The following is a 26,888-nucleotide window of genomic DNA, read 5'->3' on the forward strand; positions in this document are numbered from 1 at the left end:
ATATTTAGGGCAAGATCCTCACCTGGTGTAATTTGGCATAGCTGCTTTGTCTTCATTGGAACTACATCAGTTTACATCAGCTGAGGGTCTGGCCCATAGACAAAGTCCTGTCTGTTGGTGTGTAAATGGGAGAGGGTGGGGAAGACACTATGTCCCAAGGGTTGCACTATCCTGTCAAAGCTGGATAGCCATATAGTCTGGGCAGAAGCAACTGAACTATTTATTGATGCTTTTTAATATTAGGAAGAGTGTCTTATCCCCTTTCACACTTATTTAAACACACAAGTGGAGTTCCATGAGGTTCACATTAAGGACACTCAACTGGGTGAGCACCTGACCTCTTTAATAAGGCAATAAAGGGGTATATTTTCTCTCCATACAAAGAACTCCTCTAGCACACGAATACATCTGGTCATATTCTGATCTCAGTAACTTCACTGGAGATACCTTAAATTTACACAGCTGTAACTGAGGCCAGAAACTGGCCCACTGTTGTGTTAATATAGGGTTTCTCATTATTGCTAGGCTGTCTTGAAAAGAACAACAGTATTGATGCAATGGTTCTTGGGGTGGAGGGAGCATATAAAGGGTAAAATGGACTTTAAAACAATGAAGTTCAAATCACAGACCTCCTAATTTTGACTGCCCCTTTGAGGATATGATTTAAAATTAAAATAGATATTTTGACATGCAGCAAATTTGGCTTAATTTTCTGATAAACTGTTTACTTACTTAGTTCATGCCACTTTTTTGTTAACCAAGCCACACCCATATTCCTGAAGACTCGATATGTGTGCCTGGATTTTAGCTGAATAGACAATTACTTTTTGGAGAGAGAAGACAATATTCCATTATTTCACTATGGTCCACGAAGCAGAAACATTTTCTGGAGTTTCAAATCCATAGTACTAGAGAATCTTGGTGGTTGTTTCAAAGCTGATTCCTTAGATTCAGATCACTATTGAACTACTAAAATTAACTGTTTCTATTAAGACTGAGACATCTAGACCGCTTGGAACATAATTTATATCTTTGTTCTTTTCTATGATCATGATGCTGTGCTAAATCCATCTTGGTTTAGGTACTCAGGTTGCCCCACTGGTTTCAAGGGAACTTAAATCTATCACAGTGTTTGATTTCACTTGTTGGTAAGAACACAATGGCTTCTTCCTGTTTTTAGGCACTATTTTATGCAAAAAATGTTAAATACTAGTTTCAAAATCTTAACCCTAGTACTGTAACAGTGAGCAGAGTGGGAAGCAAACATGGTGCACCAAATGCAGTTGCATAGGTGCAAATGAGAGCAGAATTTTGCCATGACACCTTTATGGCCTGTTTTCCTGGGTGTCGAGCATCCATAACTCCCACTGAAATCAGTGGGAGCTGTAGGTGCCCAGTCCTTCTGAAAATCAGGCCTGTAAGGTTTATACCATAGCAAGAGGCTACAGAAAGCTTACATCAGTGATGGGCAAAATTCAAAAGGCTTGGAGGTTGAGATGAGCACTGCAATGTTCAGGGACTTAGTTGGAGCTTTTCGACTCTTCGTATCTCTTGCTTCTGCCAAACTAGATAGATATTTGCAAGAACAGATTTCTCCTGAGGTTCCCCATACTTCCTGCCTCTGGTGAGGCCATAAATATTACAAGATCAGCATTCCTTAAACTATTTCAGTAACTTCTGCTTTTGTCCCTGGCCACAGGAAATACAAAAGCAGCCACAAAATAAGAGACAATGAGGTGGAATAGGCAGGTGGAGGATAATTAATCAGACATTCTCAAGCTTCAGAAAAGACCTAGCATTTGGCTTGCAGTTTGGGTGAAGGTTCGGTGTCTTGCTTGAACCTGAGCCTGAAGTTTTTTGATAATTTTCCCTTCCTCCATCTCTGCCTCAGAATTAAAATCTTCTTTAAATGCCCTGATCTATAGACCCATTGGGACTTTGGTAAAACAAACATTTATTTAATCTATACTAGCTGCACACTTTGAGATCAACCTCCGGGCATTGATTTATAGCAGTGACAGTAAATGCAGCTGTACAGGTACAAACCCAGTCTCTTTATTTTTCAGATACAGATGAATGTATGTTCAACAACGGTGGTTGCCAGCACCTGTGTGTCAATACCATGGGGAGCTATGAGTGTCGTTGTAAGGCAGGGTTCTTCCTGAGTGACAACCAGCACACGTGCATTCACCATTCCGAAGGTACTGGTTCTTCCCTTCCAAACAATGAGCAGAAACTTCTTGTGGGAGCACATAGCAGACTCTTAAGCATTTTCACAAACATTTAGATTTTTCGTCAACAAGAGAAGAGGTTCACTGTTTGCCTGCCCCTGAGGATATGTCTACACTGCAACAAGACACCTGTGGCTGGCCCTGGTCAGCTGATGGGCTCACAGGGATTGGACTGTGGGGCTATAAAATTGCAGTGTAGATGTTGGGCTGGAACCCGGGCTCTGGCCCCTCCTACCTTGCGGGAGCTCTTCTATCAACCTAGTTACTGGCTCTTGGGGAGGTGGATTACCTACACCAATGGGAGAACTGCTCCTGTCAGCATAAGTAGTGTCTACACTGAAGCACTACAACGGCACAGCTGTGCTGCTGTAGCATTTTAAGTGTAGACATACCCTGAGTACTCTTGTCTTCAGGGGACCTCTGCAGGCCGCCCTCATGCTGCTCATTGTAGGATCAGAGCCTGGAACACTGTCAAACGAGATGACTTTGCCGTGGGAGAGAGGGTCCTTTTTCCTTTGTATTTCCTCACCAAGATGAACATATATTTGGATACTGTATGATGGATCAAAAGGCAAAATCAGTTGTTTAATCACATGTCTGTACCTGATCCCTGGTGGAGAGCCCTTCCCTCTTTCTCCATCTCTTCTTTAGTATGTCTTGAAAAGCACTGTCCCCATTGGTCCTGTTCCAGCAGGAGTAACATGTCCTTTCCCCTCATTCTTCATTGTATCTTTTCCATTTCCTCCTGAAATTCTCTCCCAGGATCCATTGCCTTGCTGCTCTTGTTCTCCTCTGTTTTGCTGTCTCTTTCCCCTTCACCTGCTGCCTCATTTTTGGTTGACGGATTCCCCATGTTGCATGACTCTAAAGCTGGTCAAACATTTGTTCTCAAAACATTTATGTTTTCCAAAAAAAGGCGTTTTTGACCAAAATGTAATTTTTTTCTGAAAATTTTCATTTTGGTTAACAGTTTCTGCTTTTTCAATGAAAAACTGGAAGGGAAAAACCAATAGCTTTTCAGTAGAAATTTTCTTTTCAAGTCAAATTTTTCACTTTTGTGGAAACCAATAATGTTTTTACCAAAAACCTCATATTTTTACCTAAAATGCTTTGAGAATACCAAAAATTTTTCAGATTTCATTTTTTCATTGAAAACCTAAAAACTTCTAAACCACCTCTCCATGGATGGAACCTCACCTCTCTCTTCTTCTATACTTGTAATCTCTTCTGTGCCCATACTTCACTTTATCCCTGTCCCTTATTTCTCTGGCCCTCCTCCCATTTCTCTTTCTTCCTCCTCTGACATTTGTACCCACCTGCCTTAGCCTACTTCTGTAATAAGGAAGACTAGTCAGATGCAGGAGATTTGAGTTCATTTCCCTGCTTTGCCACAGATTTCCTGTGTAGTTTTGGGGAAGTCATTCAATCTCTCTGTACTTCAGTTCGGCATCTGTAAGAGCACTTCCCTACCTCCTAGTGTTCTGAGGATAAATCTGTTGATGTTTGTGGGCTCTCTGATTCTGCAGTGATGTGGTTCGTGTAAGGAGGTTGTGGAGGTAGGGCAGGAGAAATATGGAGGCCTGGCCTGTGGATAGAGTGAGAAGGCAAAGGAGAGGCTGTTCTGTTCCTCCTGCAGATTTGCATGGTGAGGTTGCCTTGGATTATCTGCTTCCTGGAATCCATCCTCCCTCATCTGCTGTGCTCCCCATTGTCTGGCTCAGGACTGTTTGCTGGGACACTGCAGGAATTTTTAGAGAAGAGGCAATAGTCAAGTGTGATAGTTACTTACTGTAGCGGGGTGGATCCAGAGCAGAGAGGTGCTCCAGATGGTTCTCTGGCTCTGTTTAAGCCTTGCGTAGGTCAGCTGGGCTCATAACCTCCCACTGAGTTGTGCACAATCATAAGTTTTCCTTGACTATATGCCCTGGGTTTATTCCTCTTCAGCTGTAAGTGACGGAACAAATGCTTTGTGAGCAGGGCCGGCTCCAGAGCCCAGCGGGGCAAGCACCCGCCTGGGGCGGCCCTTTCCCGGGGGGGCGGCAGGCTGGGCCGGCGGACCTGCCGCAGTCATGCCTGCGGGAGGTCCACCGGAGCCCCGGGAGCAGCGGACCTGCCGCAGGCATGACTGCGGAGGGGACGCTCGGCCGGCGGCTCCAGTGGACCTCCCGCAGGCATGACTGCGGACGGTTCGCTGGTCCCGCGGCTCGGCTGGACCTCCCGCAGGCATGCCTGCGGCAGCTCAACCGGAGCCGCCGGACCAGCGAACCGCCCGCAGCTGCGGGAGGTCCAGCCGAGCCGCGCGACCAGTGGACCCTCTGCAGTCATGCCCGCGGGAGGTCCGCTGCTCCCGCGGCTCGGGGGCGCCTCCCGGGCATGACTGCTTGGGGCGGCCAAAAACCCAGAGCCGCCCCTGTTTGTGAGGACATTGCGTCAGTAATAGCGATAAATCACTTACCTACGAATGGCTTTTCTCTTTGTTGTTTAATTTACTTCATAATATTGAGTTAGCAAATTCCAGGGGAATGTCATGCACATGGGGTTTTTACCATAGAAATAAGCGTTGTGACCATGATATGTCCTCTTACTACCATTTCTAGTGATAATCCGTCTCCACTCAGGAATCCATCACAGTCCATCGCAGTGTGTCACATAAACTACGGTTATTTACTTCTTTTGGGCCAAAATCAATGGGCATGAATAAGAGCTGCAGGATTTGGCTCATTAGGGTTAGATTTAAAGCCATGCCACCTGAAGGCTGGTGTACAAAGGCACTGCACCAGCAGTACCTCCTGGAGATGTTTTACCGGTGGAGACCTAGGCAGCCAGAATGTCTCTGGGAGCGGGAAATGCTGCTCCCTTTAACAGGGTAAAGCATGACACTACACAGGACCAGCCCCATTCTCCAGTTGGTGGGAAGGGATGCAGCACTCTCGGGATGTCTAGCTGTGCTAATGGTGCTGACGTTCCCCTAGCTTGTGCTCAAGCAGGGCCAGCACCAAGATTCTGGTCGCACTTTGTGCAGGGACTTCCTTTCCTCACACCTCCTTGTGCACCTGCATAAGACTATCCAGAATCTGAGCCTCAGTGTTGACAACAGAATGGCAATTATGGTGATGAATATGACCCAGCCTTGATACAGCACCTTCTCTCAGTGCTTAGCAGGGTTTGCTAACTGGGTGTACATTTGGCTGGACAAATACCATTCTGACTTATTCCCCACATAGTTCCGCTGATATGACTGCATAAGAATTGAATCACTTTGCTCATTCTCATATCAGGTACAGTTACATTGACATTTATATAATATATATATATTATGTAATATAAAATATTCATTGGAACTGATTTTTAAACTAACAGACCTGATTTATAGTAAATAAAATGTTAAAACATTTGGATGCACTTCTCCATAAAATATCCCCTTTTTTGGTCAACTAGATTTTAACTTTTTTGGTCAAAGAAAGCACATTTAACTAGTCAGACCCTGGGTATTTTATTATTAAAATGTGGTTCATAGAACTTGTAAGGTCCATTTTAACTTTTGGTGGAGAAGTGACCGAATTCCAGATTCACAGAACTGAGCAATTCCCAATTCAGCATTTAAACCATTTGTTCGAGTTCAGTGAACTTTACCAAAGTACCTGCTTTAACAATTTCTCCTTCAGGAGATGCATGCACCCGAAGAAATTACTTTGCTAACAGAAACTAATCCATTAATTCTCTTAATGCTTTCTTAACACCTCTTAGCTTACAAACAGATCGTATTGCATGTTTAAGCTTAAAAATGTCACAAAAACACTAGAGTTAATAAGGCTAATTTGTGGTCTTATGTGCTGCACAGATCCTTGATTGACACCATAATAGTGGATGATAGCTTTCATGTGGGGATCTTTGGGCTCTTTTGTATATTCTGTCGGATTTGAGGCATCATTGTCTTTTTAGGCTTCTACAGAGTTCTCACTGTGGGAAAGGAATCAAAAAGCCAATAGAGCAGAATAATCTAAGCAATGTAGCATCCATTCCTTTGTTACTTAAAGCTTTCTTAATAGAGGAAGAATATTGTAGCCTAAAACTGGGATGTCAAAAATATAATATGCAAAGTAATTGCCTGATTAAAATGTAACTGAATGTTTATGAAAGGTTGACCCCAGCTCCCACTACAAATATTTTTTCTTCATTTAATAATATTGCTTCAAAGAGAAGATATTTTGAAAATGCATGGGTTAAGGAAACCTTTACCTATTTTCTTTTACACAATGAGGCTTGTCTCTGATTTTTTTTATTAAGGGCATGATCCTGCTTCCACTGAAGTTAATGGGAGTTATTTCAATGGGTGCAGGATTGGGCCCTCAATAGGATTAGCCAGCAAGCCTAAATAAACTGACCAGAGTCCTCTTGAAGTGGTTATATTATCTAAGAAGAAAAAAGAAATGGATGGTAGTGCAACTCCTTTCCTTAAACAAACAAACAAAAAACCCCCACTGCCTTAGTGTAGATTATTGTAAAGCACACTCTCCTTGGGATGCACCGTCTGTTTTCCATTGGAGTAGCAATCAGTCTTTCTTTGCTGTTTCCCAAATTTTAGCAATACAGAAGGATTCAGTAAGGATCTAGAGTATTCTGCTCTACATTACTAAGCCATATGAGAGTTCATAGTTTAAACCCCAACATTTCTGTAATATGGAAATTTGTGTTTTGTTTTGCAGTCACATTCCAGCCAAAAGCCAGCCAAAAGTTATGCTGTTGCAAGAGTTGTGTGTGTGTGTGTGTGTGTTTTGTATATATTGTATCATGCTAGAACTTTTGCAATGTTACGATATTTCTGTACAGTGTGACACTCATGATGGATTAGGCTGGAGACCCATAGTGATGTGCGGACATTTTGCAAGTCATGCCTAAAGATCTGTCAATGAGCTTCAGCCCTGATATCCAGGTTTGCTATTACAACAGGCAGCAGCTGCTTGTAGGGTGATCAGATGAGATGAAGAAAATATCGGGACACATGGGGGGCAGGGAGGAGTCCGCCGGCGGAGAAAAAACAACAACAAAAAAACCCAACAAATGCTGCTGGCGGAGTGAAATATCGGGACTTCACATAACAGCTTTGCAATGTGAACAAATGTCTTCAAGGAGCCAAGCCAGGCACTGAATTCCTTACAGATGATGCCTAAGTCACATTTCTGTCTGTCTATCTTAGGTACTTAAAAAGTCTCCATTACCATAGTGTCTGAGCCCCTCACAAGTTTTAATGTCTTTATTCTTAGGGCATGTCTACACTTACCTCTGGAGTGATTGAATCAGCGGGGGCCTATTTATCACGTCTAGTGAAGGCGCGTTAGATCGACCGCTGAGCGCTCTCCCGTCGACTCCGGTACTCCGCTGGAATGAGGAGCGTAGGCGGAGTCGATGGGGGAGCATCAGCAGTCGACCTACCACAGTGAAGACACTGCGGTAAGTAGCTCTGAGTATGCTGACTTCAGCTACGCTATTTTCGTAGCTGAAGTTGCATAACTTAGACCGACTTAGCTTGCCCCCCCAGTGTAGACCAGGCCTCACAACACCCCCTGAGGTAGGACAGTGCTATTATCTCCATTTTACAGCTGTGGAACTGAGACCCGGAGAGACTTGACAAAGGTTACACAGGAAGAGGAACAGGAAAATTGAACCCAGGTCTCCCAAGAACCAAGGAAATGCTCTAACCCCTTCACCGTCCTCCTCCCTAATATTCAGACTCCTCAAGGAGAGTTTGGATTTACCAACCATGATTCCATTCTGTCTCTTTGATATATTGTTGCCTTTTTGAGAATACCTCGGTAATATTAGAAGAAGAGATGGTAATAGCGCACTGTTGCTTGGGTGGTAAACTCCTTTTTATATTGTAAAATCCTCGGGATAAGGACCCTGGTGAATCCCCATGCACCTCCCAACCCCCCTATTGCCCGGATGGTGCTGCAGTAGCTATGGGAGCTACTTTATTGTATTGGCTGAGTTGCAGTGTTGAGTACATAGACTGCAGCACCAGCTATGGAAGAAGGTTCAATGGGCCTTCCAGGATCCAGTGACTCTGCCTTGTGCACAGCATTTGGCCCTTAGAAAACTAACAAGATTAAAGTCCCAACCCCAGAGTAAAGCAAGCGTAAATCTGGCCTAAATTCCCACAAGGAGGCTCCCTGAGAGTTCTCAGATCCTCCGGCTGTTTAGAGCTACCTGAGTGGCTCCCTTCCCAGATTGTGGCAAGCACAGCTCAGCCAGACCAGAGAATCCACCCATAATCTTTTAAGAGACCTTATTTTTGTAAGTAATTCTAAAGGAATGGAGAACAAAAGAACAGAGCAGTAGCGTGTTTTTACTGCTGGACTTTAGTGGTTAGGAAATCCCAGTGAGGGGACGAACCTTTGCATCAGTATGTCTGTGGGATACAATGGAACCTTTGTGGCACATAGAGTTAAAATAAACGTTGGCTCCTTTAATGCTAGGAAGTAGGGTAAAGTCTTGCCAATGGCTGGGGCATGGATTTAGCTGAAACCCTGGACAGAGGCAAAAGGTTTTATAATGCAGGGAACGTTTCCTTATTGTTTGACTGCAGCCTCTCTCTGGCAGAGGCCACATGAGTCACCACAGCAGCCTGCAGATTAAGTGCTAGAGTGTGAACAGCTTATAACTGTCAGAGACAAAACAACAAGATGTTTTTATGAGGTACACCAAAGGGAAGAAAAAGTCAACTAATGTCACATTACTCTATTCATTTGGATCCAGACTGCATTTGCTTGAACTACATTCTATTCAGCTAGTGAGACACAGCACAGAGGTGCAGTTATATATAAAACATCATGATGACTTCCCAGAGGTGTTAAAATGTACTGGTTGAAATTAGAAAGAGGCCAGTAGATATCAGAAAAGGTTAAGATGCTCCCAAAACAGAAAATTCTTTGCTGCCCACGGGTACAAGTATGTGTGACTGCTGGGTCCGCTGCTAACCACCAATGGAAATGTAGCTCTGTGAATCTATGGATCAAGGCCAGTAATTTGAAAAGATGTGTGAAGCATTTGAATTTTGTATTTATCTGAATAAATTTGGACATTCCCTTGCCTCACAACATCTCATTTTGCTATTTTATGGGAAGAGTAAAGGGGAAATGAGCAGCCTTAGTGCCTGGTCTTGCAAGGTATGGAGCAGCTCTCAATTCCTATTAAAATATGTGGGAAGAAGAGGAGGAGTTATTATTACTAATAAACATTTATATTATGATAGCACCCAAAGGCCTAAATGAGGGTGGGGGGTCTCATTGTGCTGGGTTCTGTACAACCACAGAGACAGAAGGTCCCTGCCCCAGAGACCTTAAGACACAAACAGACAATGGATTAGGGGCAGAGAAATCACCTTGCAGGCCATTTGCTTAGCCTTTAGCAGTATCAGGTTCTTTTTATTTCTTGTATATCAGCTGATACTTTTTTTCCCTTTTGTTCAGATACAGGAGATTCTTTCAAGAGGTACAAGTTGTCTGCTGTTTACTTATAGTTGGGCTAACGTTTGTATTTAAGCTGTTACCTGCATCTGAAGACACTGAGGATACCAATGATCTATGACATTTGTACTGTTTTTCAGATGGCATGAGCTGCATGAATAAAGAGCATGGCTGTGCCCATATCTGCAGAGAAGCACCGAAAGGAGGAGTGGCATGTGAATGCAGACCTGGATTTGAACTGGCCAGGAACCAGAGGGACTGCATTTGTACGCAACAAATTCATACTGATCCGTAAAGGGAATAATAGAATTCTATTATTTCTGCAGCTGATCACTAATTTGGGCAGTTGTATCTATGGATGTGCTAGGATGACATGTTATTTAGACTGCACGTTTTTGATGAAGTGAAATATCAACTTAAATCAGTGGGTTTTCAAAATGTCATTGTACAAATCCATCAATTAGTATTGAAAGCTCTAGTATGGGAGTCATGTTAACATTCACACACAAGAAGGGTAAATTCAGCCCTGTGCAGGGATCTGGAAATTTGAGGCTCTACTGTATGTTTTCTTTCCAGTGACATGCAATCATGGGAATGGTGGGTGTCAGCATATGTGTGAGGATGCTGATGATGGGCCCATTTGTGGATGTCACCCAAAGTACACAGTGCACTTGGATGGGAAAACCTGCCTTGGTCAGTAAGCAGTGGATGAATTCTTTCTGTTGATGACTGACATGTAAATGAGTTTCAAAATGTTACCATTTCTGCAGGAGTAATATGTTCCAGTTCTATTGATGAAAAATTGCATAGAGGCCGAAACGACAAGCATAGGCCGGATCCATGGGTCTGGCCAACACATGCTTGATGCAAGACCTGGATGTCAAGGAAAAGTGGTTCTAGGTCACATTTCTGCCCCACTCCCCACCCCCCACCCCCGAATTTGGATCCAGTTTGGCCCCTGGCATAACTTAGAGAAACTTTAAGTGATGCCTGCAGGAAATCTCTTATGGAGCATTCCACTATCTGGGGAGCCACCAGAGTGCTAGGAAAGGCCAGAAGGAGGTGGTGTAGAGCTGATTGTGTTGGCTTTACATGCCATGGAGGTTCCCCTATGTCAGTGGACTCTCCATCTGCTCCTTACAGGCTGCTTTCTGACTGTGTGAGAAGCACAGAAGAATTGGCCCAGAATGTTTAAGAAAAAAAAATCTGTTTTTAAGTATATTTTGTTCTGGTACCTGTGAAGCATCACACATATTATTAACCAGGGGACAATTTCTTTCCATTTTCTTAAGTTTTCATAGATTCATACAGTCCAGAAGGGACCTCTAGGATCATTTAGTCTGACTTCCTGTATAACGCAGGAATTTCAATAAGCAATTCCTGCATCAAACCCATAACGTCTGATTGAACTAAAGGATATCTGTTAGAAAGGCATCCATTCTTATGTAAAGAAGTGCTTGGTGGATGAACACAAATGCTTTGATGACCAGTCTCTGACCATTGATTAAAAACAAAAACCTAGCCATAGTCAGCCATCTCTTTCATTAGCCAATGGTCAGGGCTGGCTCCAGGGTTTCTGCTGTCCAAAGCTGGAAAAAAAAAGAGCCGATCGACGGCACTTTGGCGGCAGCTCAATCACGCCACTCCATTCTTCGGCGGCAGTTCGGCAGCGGGTCCTTCCCTCTCTCTCTTCCTCTTCAGTGGCACTTCAGTGGCAGCTCAAAGAGGAAGAGAGAGACTGAAGGACCCACCGCTGAATTCTCGCTGAAGACCCGGACAGGCCGCCCCAATAGCGGACGGAGTGCCGCCCCTTTGTATTGGCCGCCCCAAGCACCTGCTTTCTTATCTGGTGCCTGGAGCCGGCCCTGCCAATGGGTGATCAGGATGGCAGGACACTGGTATGTAGCATCTTGTCTCTGATTAACCCTTTTGTTGTTCTGTTCACCACACCTACTATGTTTTAAGGTTTCTGGGTCTCTGAAAAGCAAATTAAAACAAAACAACAAGAAAAGCTATCACATTTTTAATTGGGGAGTTTTAATGTTTTTGTTTTCAAGTGTTTATTTCTGACTGTTTCTGCTTATGATATTTGATTCAATTAATTGTAGAGTTTAGCTTTGTTTTAGAATTGGATTTCAAAAGGAGTGTCATACAAGATAGTTGGCTACTGCATTAGGTACCAACAGTCACATCACCACTCACTGATTTTTTCCCCCCATGTACTTGCATTACAGAAAGAGAGGAGGTTGTAGCTGAGATATCTGAGAGCAATGCCACAGCAGGAGCGGATGTGGACAAGCGAGTAAAGCGGCGGCTGATCATGGGTAAAAGTGCCTATCTTGTTTTGCTGTGGGGTTTCTTAACTAGTCTTGCATGGTGAACCCTTACTGTCTTGGATAGCTGTCATCGAACATAGCTATTGTGACTATGGGCTGAAGTCTGCCCTTGGAGAGGCATGCATTACCCATTGAACTCAATGGATGCTCGCTCACCTCTAAGGAAAGGCTATGTCCCTATAGTATATAAGTAATCATGTATAGTATTCGGGATGTATAGAAGTATGAGCTGAACCAGAGCCAAGAAACCTGCTCTCTACCTACCCCGTAACTACTGAGTTCCCCAGTCTGACTATTCTGCGGTTCAGAGCTTGAATATAAAACTCAAATGCCTAGTCAGATGATTTCTTTTAGAGTCAGATTAAATTCAAAACCTTTAAACTTTTTGGTACTGGCCGTTTTGATTGGCACAGAGGGATTTAAGGGACTGGCCCAAAGTCCCACTACAAGTTTGGAAACTGACCCTGGGTTTCGTGAGTCCTAGTCCAGTGCTTCAACGAGACTATCCTTCCTATCTCTGAGACATGCACTGTGAACATACAGTTCCTGGTGGAAAGCAGGGTTCTAGTCTCTTTAGATGCTTCCCAGAATGTTAACCACTTTCATATAATTCTTCTTCTTCTTTACTCAGGCTCCCTGACCTTACAGATCTAGCTAAGTTAGGGGACTCAGTCACCATAGAGTAAAATTGTAGTATGGACAGGACCTAGCTCTACCTCTGTATATGGGCTAAAATCTGCGACTGTCCAAGGTTTTAACTCAGCAATGGGAGCATGGTTAGGTCCTATCTATATTACAGTCTTTAACCATGTTGAAAGTAGGTCACTGGACCACCAGTTTTTTAACTGGTTCCCTGAGGTAGATAGTTACAACAGTATAAATCCGGTGTATGGAAAACGAGAATCAGGCGCAGTATCCTCTAAACTTGTTTTGTCCCTTTAACAATAAGGTGCACTCTTTCTCCCTGTGTGTGTCTCTTTTAAATGGACTGTAAGGACAGGCTTGTTTGGAGTTGGATTTCACCCTTGATTTTGTAGCTGATAGGGAGTTGGGAAGGGTGGCAAATTCCCACAGTAGAACAAGAAATTTCCAATGCTTCCCTTTTTTTCCTCTCCTAGGGAAGTGCCACACATTGTCTCTCTCCTGAAATGTTTCAGTATGTACTAAATTTAGTTGTGTTCTATTTAATCCAAAGGTGTATCCAGGGGACTGTGGAACAAGTCCCTGTGATCTCAGTGCAGTTCCGAGTGAACAGATATCTGTGTCACAAAAACATCTCCGCAGCTGGCACTGATCATTTCCTATTCCTGCTGGCAGTCTCATCAAAGCGGTGGAGGCAGAGGCAAAAGCTTTCAAAAATCGGAGACTAAAGTTAGGCTCCAAAATCCATATTTAGGCACCTAAATAAGCAGCCTGATTTTTAAAAGTATTGAGCTCCCAACAGTCCCGTTAAGAGCAGTGGGAGATGAGAGAAGTTCATTCCCCACACCTATGCTGTGGAGCTGTCTAGCAGAGGAGAAGGGCAGTCTCCACTGTTCTGTGCTAGCGAGCTTATTATTATTATTTATATTACCAGAGCACCTAGGAGCGAACTCCATTGTGATGTGTGCTACAAACCCAGAACAAAAAGATGTTCCCTGCCCCAAGAAATTACAATGTATGTGTCAGACAAGAGGCAACCGATTGTTAGAGACAAACCAATGGTGGAATACAAGGAAACAATGAGATAATATGGCCAGTATGATTAGCAATGGTTTCAGTGTAACTGTTGTCATGTGTTTTTTGTTTGTTTGTAGGCATCACAGCAAAGGAGAGTTTTGAGGAGGGTTTTGAAGGTTGATGATGAGGTAGCTTTGTAGATGTTTATGGGGAGCTCCTCCCAACTGTCAAGGGTAGCATGGGGGAAAGCACAAAGGTGCTTGTTTGAAAATTCAAGTGGGCGATGGAGGCAGGAATCAACTTTTCCATGCTGAATGAGAGATGAGGAGTAGAGTGGGGACAGGCTGTGATGGGCCTTGAAAGTGAAAACAAACAGCTTATGTTTGATATAATAGAGATGAGGGAGCCAGAGAGGGGGGATGATGTTTTAATAATTGGAGATACACCAATCTCCTAGAACTGGAAGGGACCTCGAAAGGTCATCGAGTCCAGCCCCCTGCCTTCACTACAAGGACTAAATACTGATTTTTGCCCCAGATCCCTAAGTGGCCCTCTCAAGGATTGAACTCACAACCCTGGGTTTAGCAGGCCAATGCTCAAACCACTGAGTTATCCTGATGTGGTAAAAGCAATGAGCTAGGAAGATTATCTTTGCAGCAGCATTTTGAATGGCTGCAAGCAGGGCAAGATTGCATTTGTCATGGCCAGAGGAAGGATGTTGCAATAATTGAGACATGAGATAATGAGAGCTTGGAAGAGAGTTTTAGCTGTGTGAATGGATAGGAAAGTCCATATCTTAGAGATGTTCTGCAGGAAGAATTGGCAGGATTAGACATAGCCTGATGTCTTTGACTGGGACGTAGGGGGTTGTGCTTAGTGGTTGGAGTAGGTCTAATGGTCAGAGAAGGAGTCACTCCTAGTGGTTAGAACAGGAGTCAGTAGCCAGGAATTGGAGCCCAGGTTGAGAGCTGGAGCCAGGAGTTGGAGCCCAGGTGCCAGAACCAGGTGCCAGAGCCAAAAGGCAAATCCAAAGTCAGAGGTTAGGAATCAGAGCCAAGGATCAGAACGGAGTTACCTGGAGAGAGGCAAGGCTGCTCAGGAACTGGCTCTGCTGCAGGTCCTGCTTCCAGACTGACTGTGCTGCAAGCCTTGATGCCTGACAGTGCTCCCTCCTTGCAGGCACCTCACAGGGCCTTGGGGCCTGGTTTCTCCGTACTTCCGATGGAACTCTCGTAATAGGTCCAGGGCATGGCTGTTCTTTGTTGCTTCCCAAGACTGCTTGTCCAGAGCATACCCTTCCCAGTCCACCAAGAACTGGGGCTTTCCTCTCACTCACTGAGAGTCAAGGATCCAGTGGGCCAAGTACTTTCCTGTCTGCGGGCTTTTGTGGGTGCTGGATTGAAATGGTTTGGGATGGGTTCTCGATATAGGGCTTTAAAAGCGAGATCTGAAAGACAGGATGGATCTTCAAGGACTTGGGCATCTATAATCCGAAGGCCACTGGCTTCACCCATTTTATAGTCTTGAAGGGGCTTGGGTATGGTAGTCTAGTTTGGTGGATGGGCCACTCGATTTACGTTTCTGGTCAAGAGCCACACTTTGTCGTCTATGGCCAGATTGTGGGCAGCCTGATGGTCTTGGTCTGCATGGTGTTTATGGGGTTCTGTGGCAGACTGCAGGTGTTCTTCAGCTCCCAGGTGCTAGAGCCAACAGTCAGAGCTCAACTCGGGTCAGGAATTAAATCCGAGGGTCATAACTTGGTTACCTGGAGTGAGGTGAGGCAGGAGCAGGGCTGGGAGCCAGCAGGTACAGGAACTATTGCGACCACTGGGCAGCCACTGATCTGCTGCTGGTCTTAAAAGTCAGTCTATTGACTTTTCCAATCCTTTTCCAATCAGTCAGGCCACATAGCCAATTGGGCAGCCTATTACAGGCCAGCTGTGCTCATTTTGTTGGGAGACTGGCTCTGCTGCAGGCCCTGGTTGCTGACATCTAGATTTGTGGAAGTAAAGCAGAGTCAAAGATGACACCCAGGTTATGGGCCAGACTGACAGGCAGGATGGTGGTGTTCTCTACAGGGATTGAGAAAGAAGGCAGAAGAGAGAGCTTTGGGGAGCAGGAATAGGAATTCTTTATCAGCCATGTTGATTTGAGCTGATGGCATCCATGAGGAGATGTTGGAGAGATAGGCCAAGATTTTAATGTGGGCAGAAGGAAACAGGTTTGAAGCAGAGAAATTAAGCTACATCTCTATGCTATCTGTGTTTATGAATGAAATTTCCCAGAGATAAGATGTACAGGGAAAAGAGAAGGACAGAGCCTTGAGGAAGCCACACAGAAAGTTGGAAGTGGCTTGGGGAGGGATGGTGGTTGCCTATCCCCAGCCAGACGTCATGCTAAAACTGGTACGTACATAAATTAGACAGACAGGAAAAGACACAAGGAATGTAGATATTTTCTTCCCTCTCTAAATATACAATATAGCTGAATAGAAATGGAGTGGGCCACTACTAGCTCCATATGCTACCTTATTTCCCTTACAACATTTCTGTACAAATATTAGCTTTATTTTTTCTGTGTTAGAAACATGCGCTGTAAATAATGGTGGCTGCGACCGCACTTGCAAAGACACCTCGACTGGAGTTCACTGCAGCTGTCCCATCGGATTTACACTCCAGTTTGATGGGAAGACATGTAAAGGTAGATTTTGCACTTTTGGAAACATACCTGTATAAACACCTAGCAGCAAGTGCACTAAACTCAAAGGGAAACTAGTTGAAGCATTCCTGAGAAAAAGCTAATGTGTATCTATCTGGGGATCGGAGAGCACTAGGGAAGCATTGAGGCAGGGAGTGATGCACAATCCCCTTTCACATGGTCCCTGTTGCACCAGTCCTAGATATGGAGCATATGAGTGCAAAGTATCTCTGCTTTGCCGTTGACGCCCTTCCGATCTCCAGTATGGCCTCTTTTTCTAATCAGGAGGTAGCAATGCACTGGTGGTACAATGGAGGTAAATGTAGCCTGCTAGTCCACGGGCCAAGGCATGCATGCAGGCTATTACAGGTGTATATCCCCATGGAGGAGCAGATTGTCAGCCTGATATTATAACAAGCATTTGAAGGGTCTAAATGTGAAGATGGGTGTGGAATTATTTATGCTGTGCCAATCAGATATAACAAGGAATAACATGTTGAAAACGAGCAAAGGAGAATGTAGGTCGCACATTAGAATAAAATTCCCAAGAGTGAGGTCTGTTAGACTTGTGCCAAGGAAAGTGATGGAGTCCCTTTTGCTTGGCTTATTTAGAATTAGACAAAGAACTCAATAATCTGACATTGGTGTGGGAAGGGTAAGGTGACCCTCTAGGTCTCTTCTGTCTGTAATTTCTGAAATGCTTTGGCAAGGAGGAAGAGAGAGAGAATTTTTACAAAGTTAAGACCTTTAAAGAGAAAAGCTTAGTTTAAGGCTCTAAAGGCTTTCCAGAAGGACAAATGACTTTATCGTCTCTAAACAGATGAGATAAGAAGGAGCCCCCTGTATGTGTGTGCTCAAGCAAAAGTGAATTTGAGAGCAGTATGTCAGATGAAAGGAAATAATACAGAAATGAGGCTGAACTGCAAAGATCATTTCTGAATCTGAATTTTCCCAAAGTTCGAGGTGATTTAGTTATTGAATCTTGTTCAGGACTCTCCCTGCACAGAACTTTCCAGTCAAGTCCAGCCGTTTCATCCACAGAACATGTATGTCTTTGGGATCTACCAACGAAAGGACACCAAACATGTTCCTTTTATTTGCTAATCACTTTTCTGTTACAGATATTGATGAATGCCAGGCCAGCAATGGAGGCTGTGATCATTTTTGTAAAAACACTGTCGGCAGTTTTGATTGCAGCTGCAAAAAAGGATTTAAATTATTGACAGATGAGAAGTCTTGTCAAGGTATGTGCATGGAGAGGCAAAAAAGGTAAAATAAATAAGATTGACTTGGATACCTACTGAAGTAATGAGGTCCTGGTAGACTCCAGAATGATTTCCATGATTTCTTCTTTCTAAAGTTGCTGTTAAAAATCAAAGCCTTTGGCATGATATCAGAGTGGGAGATTTGTTTGAAAGAGTGTTCACTGTACACTGAATGGTTATCTGAAAATAATAGAGAATGGCAGAAAATGGAACTATCAGGAAAGAAACTTCACTCCAGTGTGGCTATTTCTAATCTTTTTTTAGATCAGACTTAACAGGACAAATATTTATGCAGTGCAAACTTGCCAGAGAAATGTAGGATTTCCAAGATTTCTGATGGAAGTTGTTTATGAATGTCTATTTTAAGGATTTATATCTCCTTTTGTCTGTTTTTTCTGTCACTTCTAGAATCTTGTAAACTTGATGTAGCTTGATTTGGGCCTGATCCCTTAAAGAGCAAATTTGGTGTAAGACTCCAATTCTGTTCCCATTTATGTCAATGGGAGTTTTGCCACAGACTTCTATGGGAACAGGATAACCCTCATCATGTTTAATATTTTGTTATAGCAGCATAGAGTTATTTTGATGATAATATAATAAACATTTAGGGCCTCTGATCCTGCTGCCCGTGGAATCCATGGGAGCTTTGCCATTGATTTCAGTGGGAGCAGAATTGGGCCATTACCTAAAAAAGCAAATTCAGTGTAAGTGTACGATATACAAAATGATTAAAATGCCCAGGAAAAATTCAGGTGGATGAAGCAAAGACATTCTAGCCAGCATTAAACACAAAGGCTTAAGGCATATAAGCCTTAAGCCCAAGATGTGCAGTGTGATGAATCTGTGGCCTAATGATAACTGTATCCAGTGGTGTTGCACAAAGAAAAGAATAGACCCTGGTGGTGGTCCCTCCAGAACTGCACTGAGGCACTTTGCTCGGGCTGCGTGGAGGAAGCTTCTGCAGAAGCCCATGCTCTGTATAGCCAAGGAGAGTATTTGGGTTTCTAGGGATAACAGCCTGACGCCTTTCACCTGCACGAATTCCCAAAGCTTCCTGTCCTTTTTTCGCCTTTGGGAGAAGTATTTCAGTCGGTAGGTGAGAGGCCTAGCACAGATCTAAAACAAGCACTGCACATGCAGGGGCGGCTCTCGCTTTTTTGCTGCCCCAAGCACGGCAGTCAGGCAGCCTTCAGCAGCTTGCCTGTGGGAGGTCCCCGGTCCCGCGGATTCGGCGGCACGCCTGTGGGAGGTCCGCCGGTCCTGCGGCTTCGGCATACCAGCCACTGAACTGCCGCTGAATCCATGCCACCGAAGGCTGCCTGACTGCCGCCCTCGCAGGGACTTGCAGGGTGCCCCCCACAGCTTGCTGCCCCAGGCACGCGCTAGGAGCGCTGGTGCCTGGAGCCGCCACTGTGCACATGCACAGTTGAGGTAAAAATTTGGCCTCCCAGTTTTGTAAAAAGGCAGAAGGAAATGGAAAGTTACTTTGAAAATATTTTTCCTGCTGACTTTGTGTTGCCTTCCCTCGAAGAAGTATTTTTTTTCTGCTGACAGTCTTTTGCACTGAAGAGAACTTTGCAGCAATTTATTTTAAACATTACTATTAAAAATATAACCTCAGTTTACTCACTTGCCAAGAAATGTCTTACTTGGCAAACTAACTGCTCTCTTAAAAGTTGTTACTTCAATATGTTACAGACTAATGGGTTTAAAAGAATTTGCTTAGGTCATATAAAGCCGTGTGTTTCTATATCCAACTTTGCTAGCTCATAAATGCTTCCTTGACAAGCCCAGAGACGCTAACGTATCCTTTTAAAAATTACAGACATTGATGAATGTTCTTTTGAAAGGACATGTGACCATACGTGCATCAATCATCCAGGCTCTTTTGAGTGTAGTTGTAACAAAGGATACACTCTCTATGGCTTCACACATTGTGGAGGTGAGTATAAAAAGATACTAGTGTATATGTTTGTCAGAGTGCTGGAGCAATGCTCATTAAAGTCACTGGGACCCATGTGTCTAAAACCCTGTACAGCAAATGTATCCTTTGTCTTTTCCAGGCAGTTTTTCAAAAGGGGAGACAGTCCAAAAATGAAACACAATCCTCCATGCTTGACTATTAGCTTATCCTCCATGCTTGTCTTCTAGTTTAAATGATTTTAGAACAAACAGATGCATTCCACATGTAGATACTAAAGCCATGATCCAACAGTGTTTCCACATGAAAAATTCCCATTGATTTCATGTGGCGTTCTGTACACTAATTGCAAACTTGTAAGAAAAGGCTTCAAATGAATTATGATGTTAGCTATTTTGAAGGCTTTCTTTAGAATAAATGCACATTACCAACAAGCCTAACGGCCAGATCCTCATCTGATCTAAACTGGTGTAGCTCCACAATAGTCATGGAGTTACACTGGTTTATACCAGCTAAGAATTTGGCCCTAAATTGTTTACTTCTGATTCCAAAGAAACCCTAAATGAAAAAGACCAATATGTTGACATGGTCTGACATCTGAAGCAAGGAAACTTGCAGAATGTTCATATGAAGCAGCCTGAGTTATTTGACACTAAATGAAAACAAAGCTATTTTCATGTGAAATATGGGCAAGATCTTCTATGACTATATATATGTATTCAGTTCACTGATAGGCATATGTGAATATGAGGCAGAATGGGCAGGCTTGATCTTGGGGACCATGATGCAAATACTTTGCTATTTTCACAATTCTCCTTTGCAGCATATCAGATGCTTGTAACCATGGGGATGAATTTAGGCTGGGATTCTCAGGGGAGCCTAAGGGAATTACATACCCAGCACCCATTTCAATGAGATTTGGGCCTCTAACTCCCAAGGTCTCCTTTGAAAATCCCAATCTCATTGCTTATTAATGCGAGGGACTAATTGCAGCTGGCTTGAGTCTTGTCTAATGAAGGCAGATGCGGTGCAGACTTCCCCACACAGTATTGCCATTTTCCCCTCCTGACCGCAACATCTCTGCCATTCCAGTCCTGGACCTTGTTTAGGCAGAGACAGATAATCAGGTTTGTGGTAGTTTTGCAATGTGGCAAACAGGACCAAGTTCATTTCCCCTTTGTACTTAATGCAGTCTTATATGAACATCTTTCTATTAACATGGGGCCTGATTCTGTCACCCCTGTTCATACTGACTGGTAGTAAGGTACAGGGGCGGCTCTACAAATTTGGCCGCCCCAAGCAGTCATGCCCGGGAGGCGCCCCCGAGCCGCGGGAGCAGCGGACCTCCCGCGGGCATGACTGTGGAGGGTCCGCTGGTCGCGCGGCTCGGCTGGACCTCCCGCAGCTGCGGGTGGTTCGCAGGTCCGGCGGCTCCGCTTGAGCTGCCGCAGTCATGCCTGCGGGAGGTCCAGCCGAGCCGCCGGCCGAGCGTCCCCTCCACAGGCATGACTGCGGCAGGTCTGCCGGCCCAGCCTGCCGCCCCCCCGGGAAAGGGCCGCCCCAGGCGGGTGCTTGCCCCGCTGGGCTCTGGAGCCGGCCCTGGTAAGGTACCATGCACCCCTGACTCAGGGTAGTGCAATCACATCATTACCCTGGGGAGTGGGAACTGGGAACACAGGAGAATGGATGAACACTGCTGTTATGAGAACAGGAGTACTTGTGGCACCTTAGAGACTAACAAATTTATTTCAGCATGAGCTTTTGTGAGCTACAGCTCACTTCTTCAGATGCATAGAATGGAACACACAGACAGGAGATATTTATACATACAGAGAACATGAAAAGGTGGAAGTATGCATACCAACAGGAAGAGTCTAATCAATTGAGATGAGCTATCATCAGCAGGAGAAAAAAAACTTTTGAAGTGATAATTAAGATGACCCATAGAAGGTGTCAGTCTCTACGCAAAAGAATAAATGGACACAAATCTGACATCAGGAATCATAACATTAAAAAACCAGTGGGAGAACACTTCAACCTTTCTAACCACTCAGTGACAGACTTGAAGGTGGCAATTTTGCAACAGAAAAACTTCAAAAACAGACTCCAAAGAGAGACTGCTGAACTTGAATTAATATGCAAATTAGACACACTTAACTCAGACCTAAACATGGACTGGGAATGGTTGGGTCATTACACTAACTGAATCTATTTCCCTATGTTAAGTTCTCCTCACACCTTCTATGGGTCATCTTAATTATCTCTTCAAAAGTTTTTTTTCTCCTGCTGATGATATCTCATCTCAATTGATTAGACTCTTCGTGTTGTTATGCATACTTCCACCTTTTCATGCTCTCTGTATGTATAAATATCTCCTGTCTGTGTGTTCCATTCTATGCATCCGAAGAAGTGAGCTGTAGCTCTCGGAAGCTCATGCTGAAATAAATTTGTTAGTCTCTAAGGTGCCACAAGTACTCCTGTTCTTTTTGCAGATACAGACTAACACGGCTGCTACTCTGACTGCTGTTATGGAAACTTACAAAGATGCTGCTCCAGTGAGAGTGGAATCACTTCTAGAAAATAGCTTCACTTGGCCATTCACATAAAAACTCCTGTTTATGGGTTTGATCCTGTGGCATTCAAGTCAATGGGAGAAGAATGAAGGCCTAAGAGAAACGTGTTTCATATGGTGTGGCATGTGATTCTGCAGTGTGTGTTACAGAGATCAGGTAGGAAGACCTGCGTTTGTGTCGGGCAGAGAAAAGATATGTATAGCACTGGGAATAATGTCAGTGAGAGTAGCCAGCAGGAGGTGAGACTGCCCACCTGGCTTCCTAGGAGCTGCATGTTGTAAACATGCCAATTAAGACATTTTCATTTATCATCTTTGAGTGTGGTTATTCCAGCCTCTACAGAGCCCAGCCAGAGAGATACAAAAATATGATGACATTGCTGTCACAGTTCAGAGCAGTGCATTTCCCCTCTGTGGGTCCAGCCAAGGCACTCGCTCTCAAGCTTCCAACTCTGCAGCCATTGCCTCTCTTGGGTGGAGACCTGCATCTCTCTCCCTTCTGATGAGCCAAACAGTTCCCTGACTATACTGTGACCTCCCCGGCAAAAGACAGGCTACCTAAGCAGGCCTGCTTCACTTCTCTTCTCAGAGATGGGACACAGTGTAATCGACACAGTTAAGTTACCACACAGCTCTTTCTAAGCAAGCCTAGGTAACATCACAGAGAAAACATATTAAAACAATGGAAGAATTTACATGGATGCTGATAAACTCACCAGAGGTCACCCCACACTCCAATAAGACCTCTGGCTGATAATGAGTCCTTCCAATCCCAGATAGGGTTTTTTCCTTGTGGGCACAGGTTCATCACAGCTTCAGCTGAAAACCATCATCCAAGTCTTATCGGGCCTAAGTGGGCTCAAGTCCTTCCAACCCTTCCCTAAGGATTGGAGTCCCTCATTGGACCGAGGTCCTATCCATTTGCTGGATCAGAAAGAAGGGCCTGAGTTAGTTTTAATTCAGGCTGTTTATCCAAAAATCCTTTTGTCTGCTGCTCTCTGGAGAATCCAGTTTTAACCAGTACATATGAGTCTCTGGCCAGGTGGTGGTAGCTCTCTGACGTGTTTCAACCTTTGTGAATTTGCCTGACCATCTCCCACTGTTTTTACTTCCTGGAGGGCTGTGGTTCCTTCCCCCCATGGAAATGCATACAGTCTCTCAATAGTATGTAATCATTGGCACGTTTAATAGAATAAACTCCTAAATTCAGTGAGTTTTAACTGAATTCAATAAGGTTTTTTCAGTATATTGCAGGATACTGTGTTGTGTCATATGCAGTGAAACCTATCTATGGACCCTTATGGCCACGTGCCCTAATGGCCAGCAGAATATCAGTCCTCGCAAAAGTTCCTCCATATTAACTGTACATCATTATGTGACCACCCACTATAACAGAGAAAAATAGCAGTCCCTTCTGTTACTAAAAGGCTTCTCTGTATATTATTGTTATGCTGGAAGGGGTTAATGGCTGCCATGAAGTGGGCCTTTGATCTACAGATAAGTCAGACCTTATTAAAGCTGGTGGATGTGCTAAGCACCTATCTTTCAGGCTAAGGAGCAGTTAAAAGGCCCTTTATGTATTGATAACTAGAAAAAATAGGTTTCAGAGCGGTACCTGTGTTAGTCTGTATCAGCAAAAACAACGAGGAGTCCTTGTGGCACCTTAGAGACTAACCCATTTATTTGGGCATAAGCTTTCGTGGGCTAAAACCCACTTCATCAAATGCCTGACCCTGAGGGCTTGGCTACACTTGCAAGTTAGAGTGCATTAAAGTAGCCCTGGGCGCCCTAACTCCTGAGGTGTCCACACTGGCAAGGCGCGTAGAGCGCCTGGACTCTGCAGCTGGACCGCTCCTGGTAATCCACCTCCACGAGAAGCATAAAGCTTGCTGTGCCCCGACTGAAAGGCCCTGACGTCAGTGCGAACGAGGTGTTGCATTACTGCGCTGTGATTGGTCTCCGGAAACGTCCCATAATCCTCTGAAGTCAAGTGGCCACTCTTCTCATTGTTTTGAAATTGGCTGCAGGCATGCGGATATCCCCTTCCAAAGCTCTGTTTCTGACAGCCGGCATGCTTATCTGCTCTGGGACAAAGCAAACCATTAGTGTGGAATGCTGCTGTTGTGAGTGTGTGTGAGGAGGAGGGAGATGGGGGGGTCTGCTGCTGTCTGAACTTACAGGACAGCATGCTGACATGCTCTCAGCCCCCCAAAACACACTGTCTCTCCTCCCACACACACACAACACACTCCCTGTCACACTCCACCACCCCATTTAAAAGCACGTTGCAGCCACTTGCACACTGGGATAGCTACTACAATGCACTGCTCTTTGTGGCATTGCAAGAGCTGCTAATGTGGCCATGCCAGTGCGCTTTCAGCTGACAGTGTAAACACACAGCAGAGTTTTCCCTGCTGCAGTCTCCGAAGGCTGGTTTAACTCCCAGTGCTTTACATCTGCAAGTGTAGCCAAGCCCTAAGAGAGAGCAGAGAGACAGAGCTCCTTGGGACCTGGGTCACAGGACTGTTTTGGAATCACTGCCTGCTGTTGCACCCAATGTGTTAGGAACCAGCGTGTAGGCGATCAGACCTTGTGGTCAGAGTGGACCTGGAGTTGGGAGTTTAGCCAAGGGTCAGAACCAGACTCAAAATCAGGAATCGAATTGGAGTTGGTAGCCAGAAGATGAGCTGGGGTTGGAATTGGGAACCGGTAGCCAATGGTCAGGAGTGAAACATGGGAGCAGAAGCCGAGACAAGGCAAGGATTAGGCATGGAGCAGGAGCAAGGCAGGAATGGAGGGCAGGGGCAGGAACAGGAGCAGAACAGAAACTGGGAGCGGGAGTTGGATATGGATCACAGGACGGAGACAGGCAACAGAAGGGTCTGAGGCAGCAGCAACAGAGAGAGACTGTGCATAGTGCTCGGACAGGCCATACAGGTCACTTCCTGGCTTCAGTAGTGGGTGTGAGCCAATCAGGCAACCACGTACCTTGGGCATTCTGATAGGACTTCCTGTGGAGCCTGACCTTTCAGGATCGGTGAGATATCTTCATCCATCTCCTTTGGTGATGACAAGGGAGTATTAGAGACTCAGGGCCCCTCCAGCTCTAGGTTCTAGATCCATTGAAACCGAGGTCCCAACACCCTCCTATTCTTACCCCTATGTTCAGGAAAACAAGGCTTTGTGTATGTTCTTTATAATTAAACAGGATTGCGCGCACACACACACACAAAACTATCTGACTTGTATAACTGATTCCTCACCCTAATGGAAGCAACCTGGCAAGGCCCTGAATATTGGCTAAGAACTCAGCCAAAAGGGGTAACAATATGCAACAGAGTATTGCCCCCGTGTACTCATTAACAGTGAGATAAAATGTATCGCAGCATATTTATACATCTGAACATTTAAGACAAATGGTCAGTGTGAATCTTGTATCCTATCGTCTGATTTTGTTCCAAACTTAATAAATAACCATAAACAGTGCTCTGTTAACTTTTGAAGCACATTGCGGAGGCTGGAACGTTTGTAATATAGTCAATTTGGGCATATTTAACACACAGCTAAACCATTTTGATCAGCTAAAGGGTGGTAGGGAATGCAGAAGCGTATACAGTCAGATTTTCAAAAGTTGCCCATAGAATCAGATCCAAATTATACAGAGCAGCATTTGTGTGCACAGTTACCCAATTTTTATTTGTGTGAATTCAGCACTGAATGAAAATACTAGACCAATATTTTAAAAAGGCCTTTTTCTCCCTCCTCTTTAGATATTAACGAATGTAGTATCAACAATGGAGGCTGCCAGAAGACCTGTGTGAACACACTGGGGGATTATGAATGTCAGTGTCATTCCAGCCACAAATTACACTGGAATAAAAAGGACTGTGTTGGTAAGGTGCATAGAAGACGTTTTTATACTTTGGGTGTGCTTGAAGGCTATGCAGCTCAAGGCAATGCTGAAAATCTTGATCCATCCAACAAAGCAGCATGGATCATTATTTTCTTCATTAGATTTTTGCTTTACTTTTTAATCAGCCATGATGGCCATTGTTGAAACAGGTGAAAAACAGGAGATACTTTGAGGGGTTTTGGTGCTTTCTTTTCTGTGCTTTTATCTAGGCTTATTCTTTCATTCTCTTTTGTGCTTTCCTGCATGAAAAAATATGCTGGGATAGTTTTATGTGAAAGGAAATTACACATGGTGTTTGATCCGGGTGTGATTTTTTTTTTTTTTTTTTAGTTTTTTTTAGTTCCCTCCCACTTCTCTCTGTGCAGAATGTTAATTGCATGGATGCAGTTTGGTACCAGTTATGTGACAGATGTAGCTGCAAGTCTGTCTTTCTGTGAATGCGGATGTTTTACTTCTCCCATGAGTGTTTGTGTTTTATCCTGTTTAGAGATAGAGAGGTCCATGCCTGATGATATATCACCCAAAGTATTGCTGTCCTGTATAAAGAGTGATGGGAGTGATAGGTGCATCTTAAACTGTCCCTCCGAGGTCCATTTGATTTCTGGTAAGTCCAAACAGAACAAAACATAAGGCTGTTCAATATGTGCTGCTATGTAGAGAATTTAGGAATAACAATACTTACTCTTGTGAAAGCCTAGAATAAGTAATGAAAAAAGAGAAACTTCTTCTGTTTATATAGGGATTTTCAGGTCCCTGCCAGAGCCCTAGGAATCCCCCTTTTTCTATCTTGTATAACTACTTTACCCTCAGATACCCCAGATCATAACA

General features: G+C 44.2%; 1 protein-coding gene across 1 annotated transcript in view; it reads left to right on the forward strand.

Annotated features, from left to right (window-relative positions):
* SCUBE2 (signal peptide, CUB domain and EGF like domain containing 2) overlaps positions 1-26,888 on the forward strand; it is a 67,030-nt gene that overhangs the window by 10,553 nt on the left and 29,589 nt on the right. The window contains exons 4-12 of the mRNA XM_045014374.1: positions 2,067-2,201; positions 9,838-9,963; positions 10,274-10,390; positions 11,932-12,021; positions 16,276-16,392; positions 17,511-17,633; positions 19,480-19,596; positions 25,918-26,040; positions 26,548-26,664. Coding sequence (XP_044870309.1) covers positions 2,067-2,201; positions 9,838-9,963; positions 10,274-10,390; positions 11,932-12,021; positions 16,276-16,392; positions 17,511-17,633; positions 19,480-19,596; positions 25,918-26,040; positions 26,548-26,664 — 1,065 coding nt within the window. The remainder of the gene's footprint in view (positions 1-2,066; positions 2,202-9,837; positions 9,964-10,273; positions 10,391-11,931; positions 12,022-16,275; positions 16,393-17,510; positions 17,634-19,479; positions 19,597-25,917; positions 26,041-26,547; positions 26,665-26,888) is intronic.

This window comes from Mauremys mutica, chromosome 4, assembly GCF_020497125.1.
Source record: "Mauremys mutica isolate MM-2020 ecotype Southern chromosome 4, ASM2049712v1, whole genome shotgun sequence".
Lineage (NCBI taxonomy): Eukaryota > Metazoa > Chordata > Testudines > Geoemydidae > Mauremys > Mauremys mutica.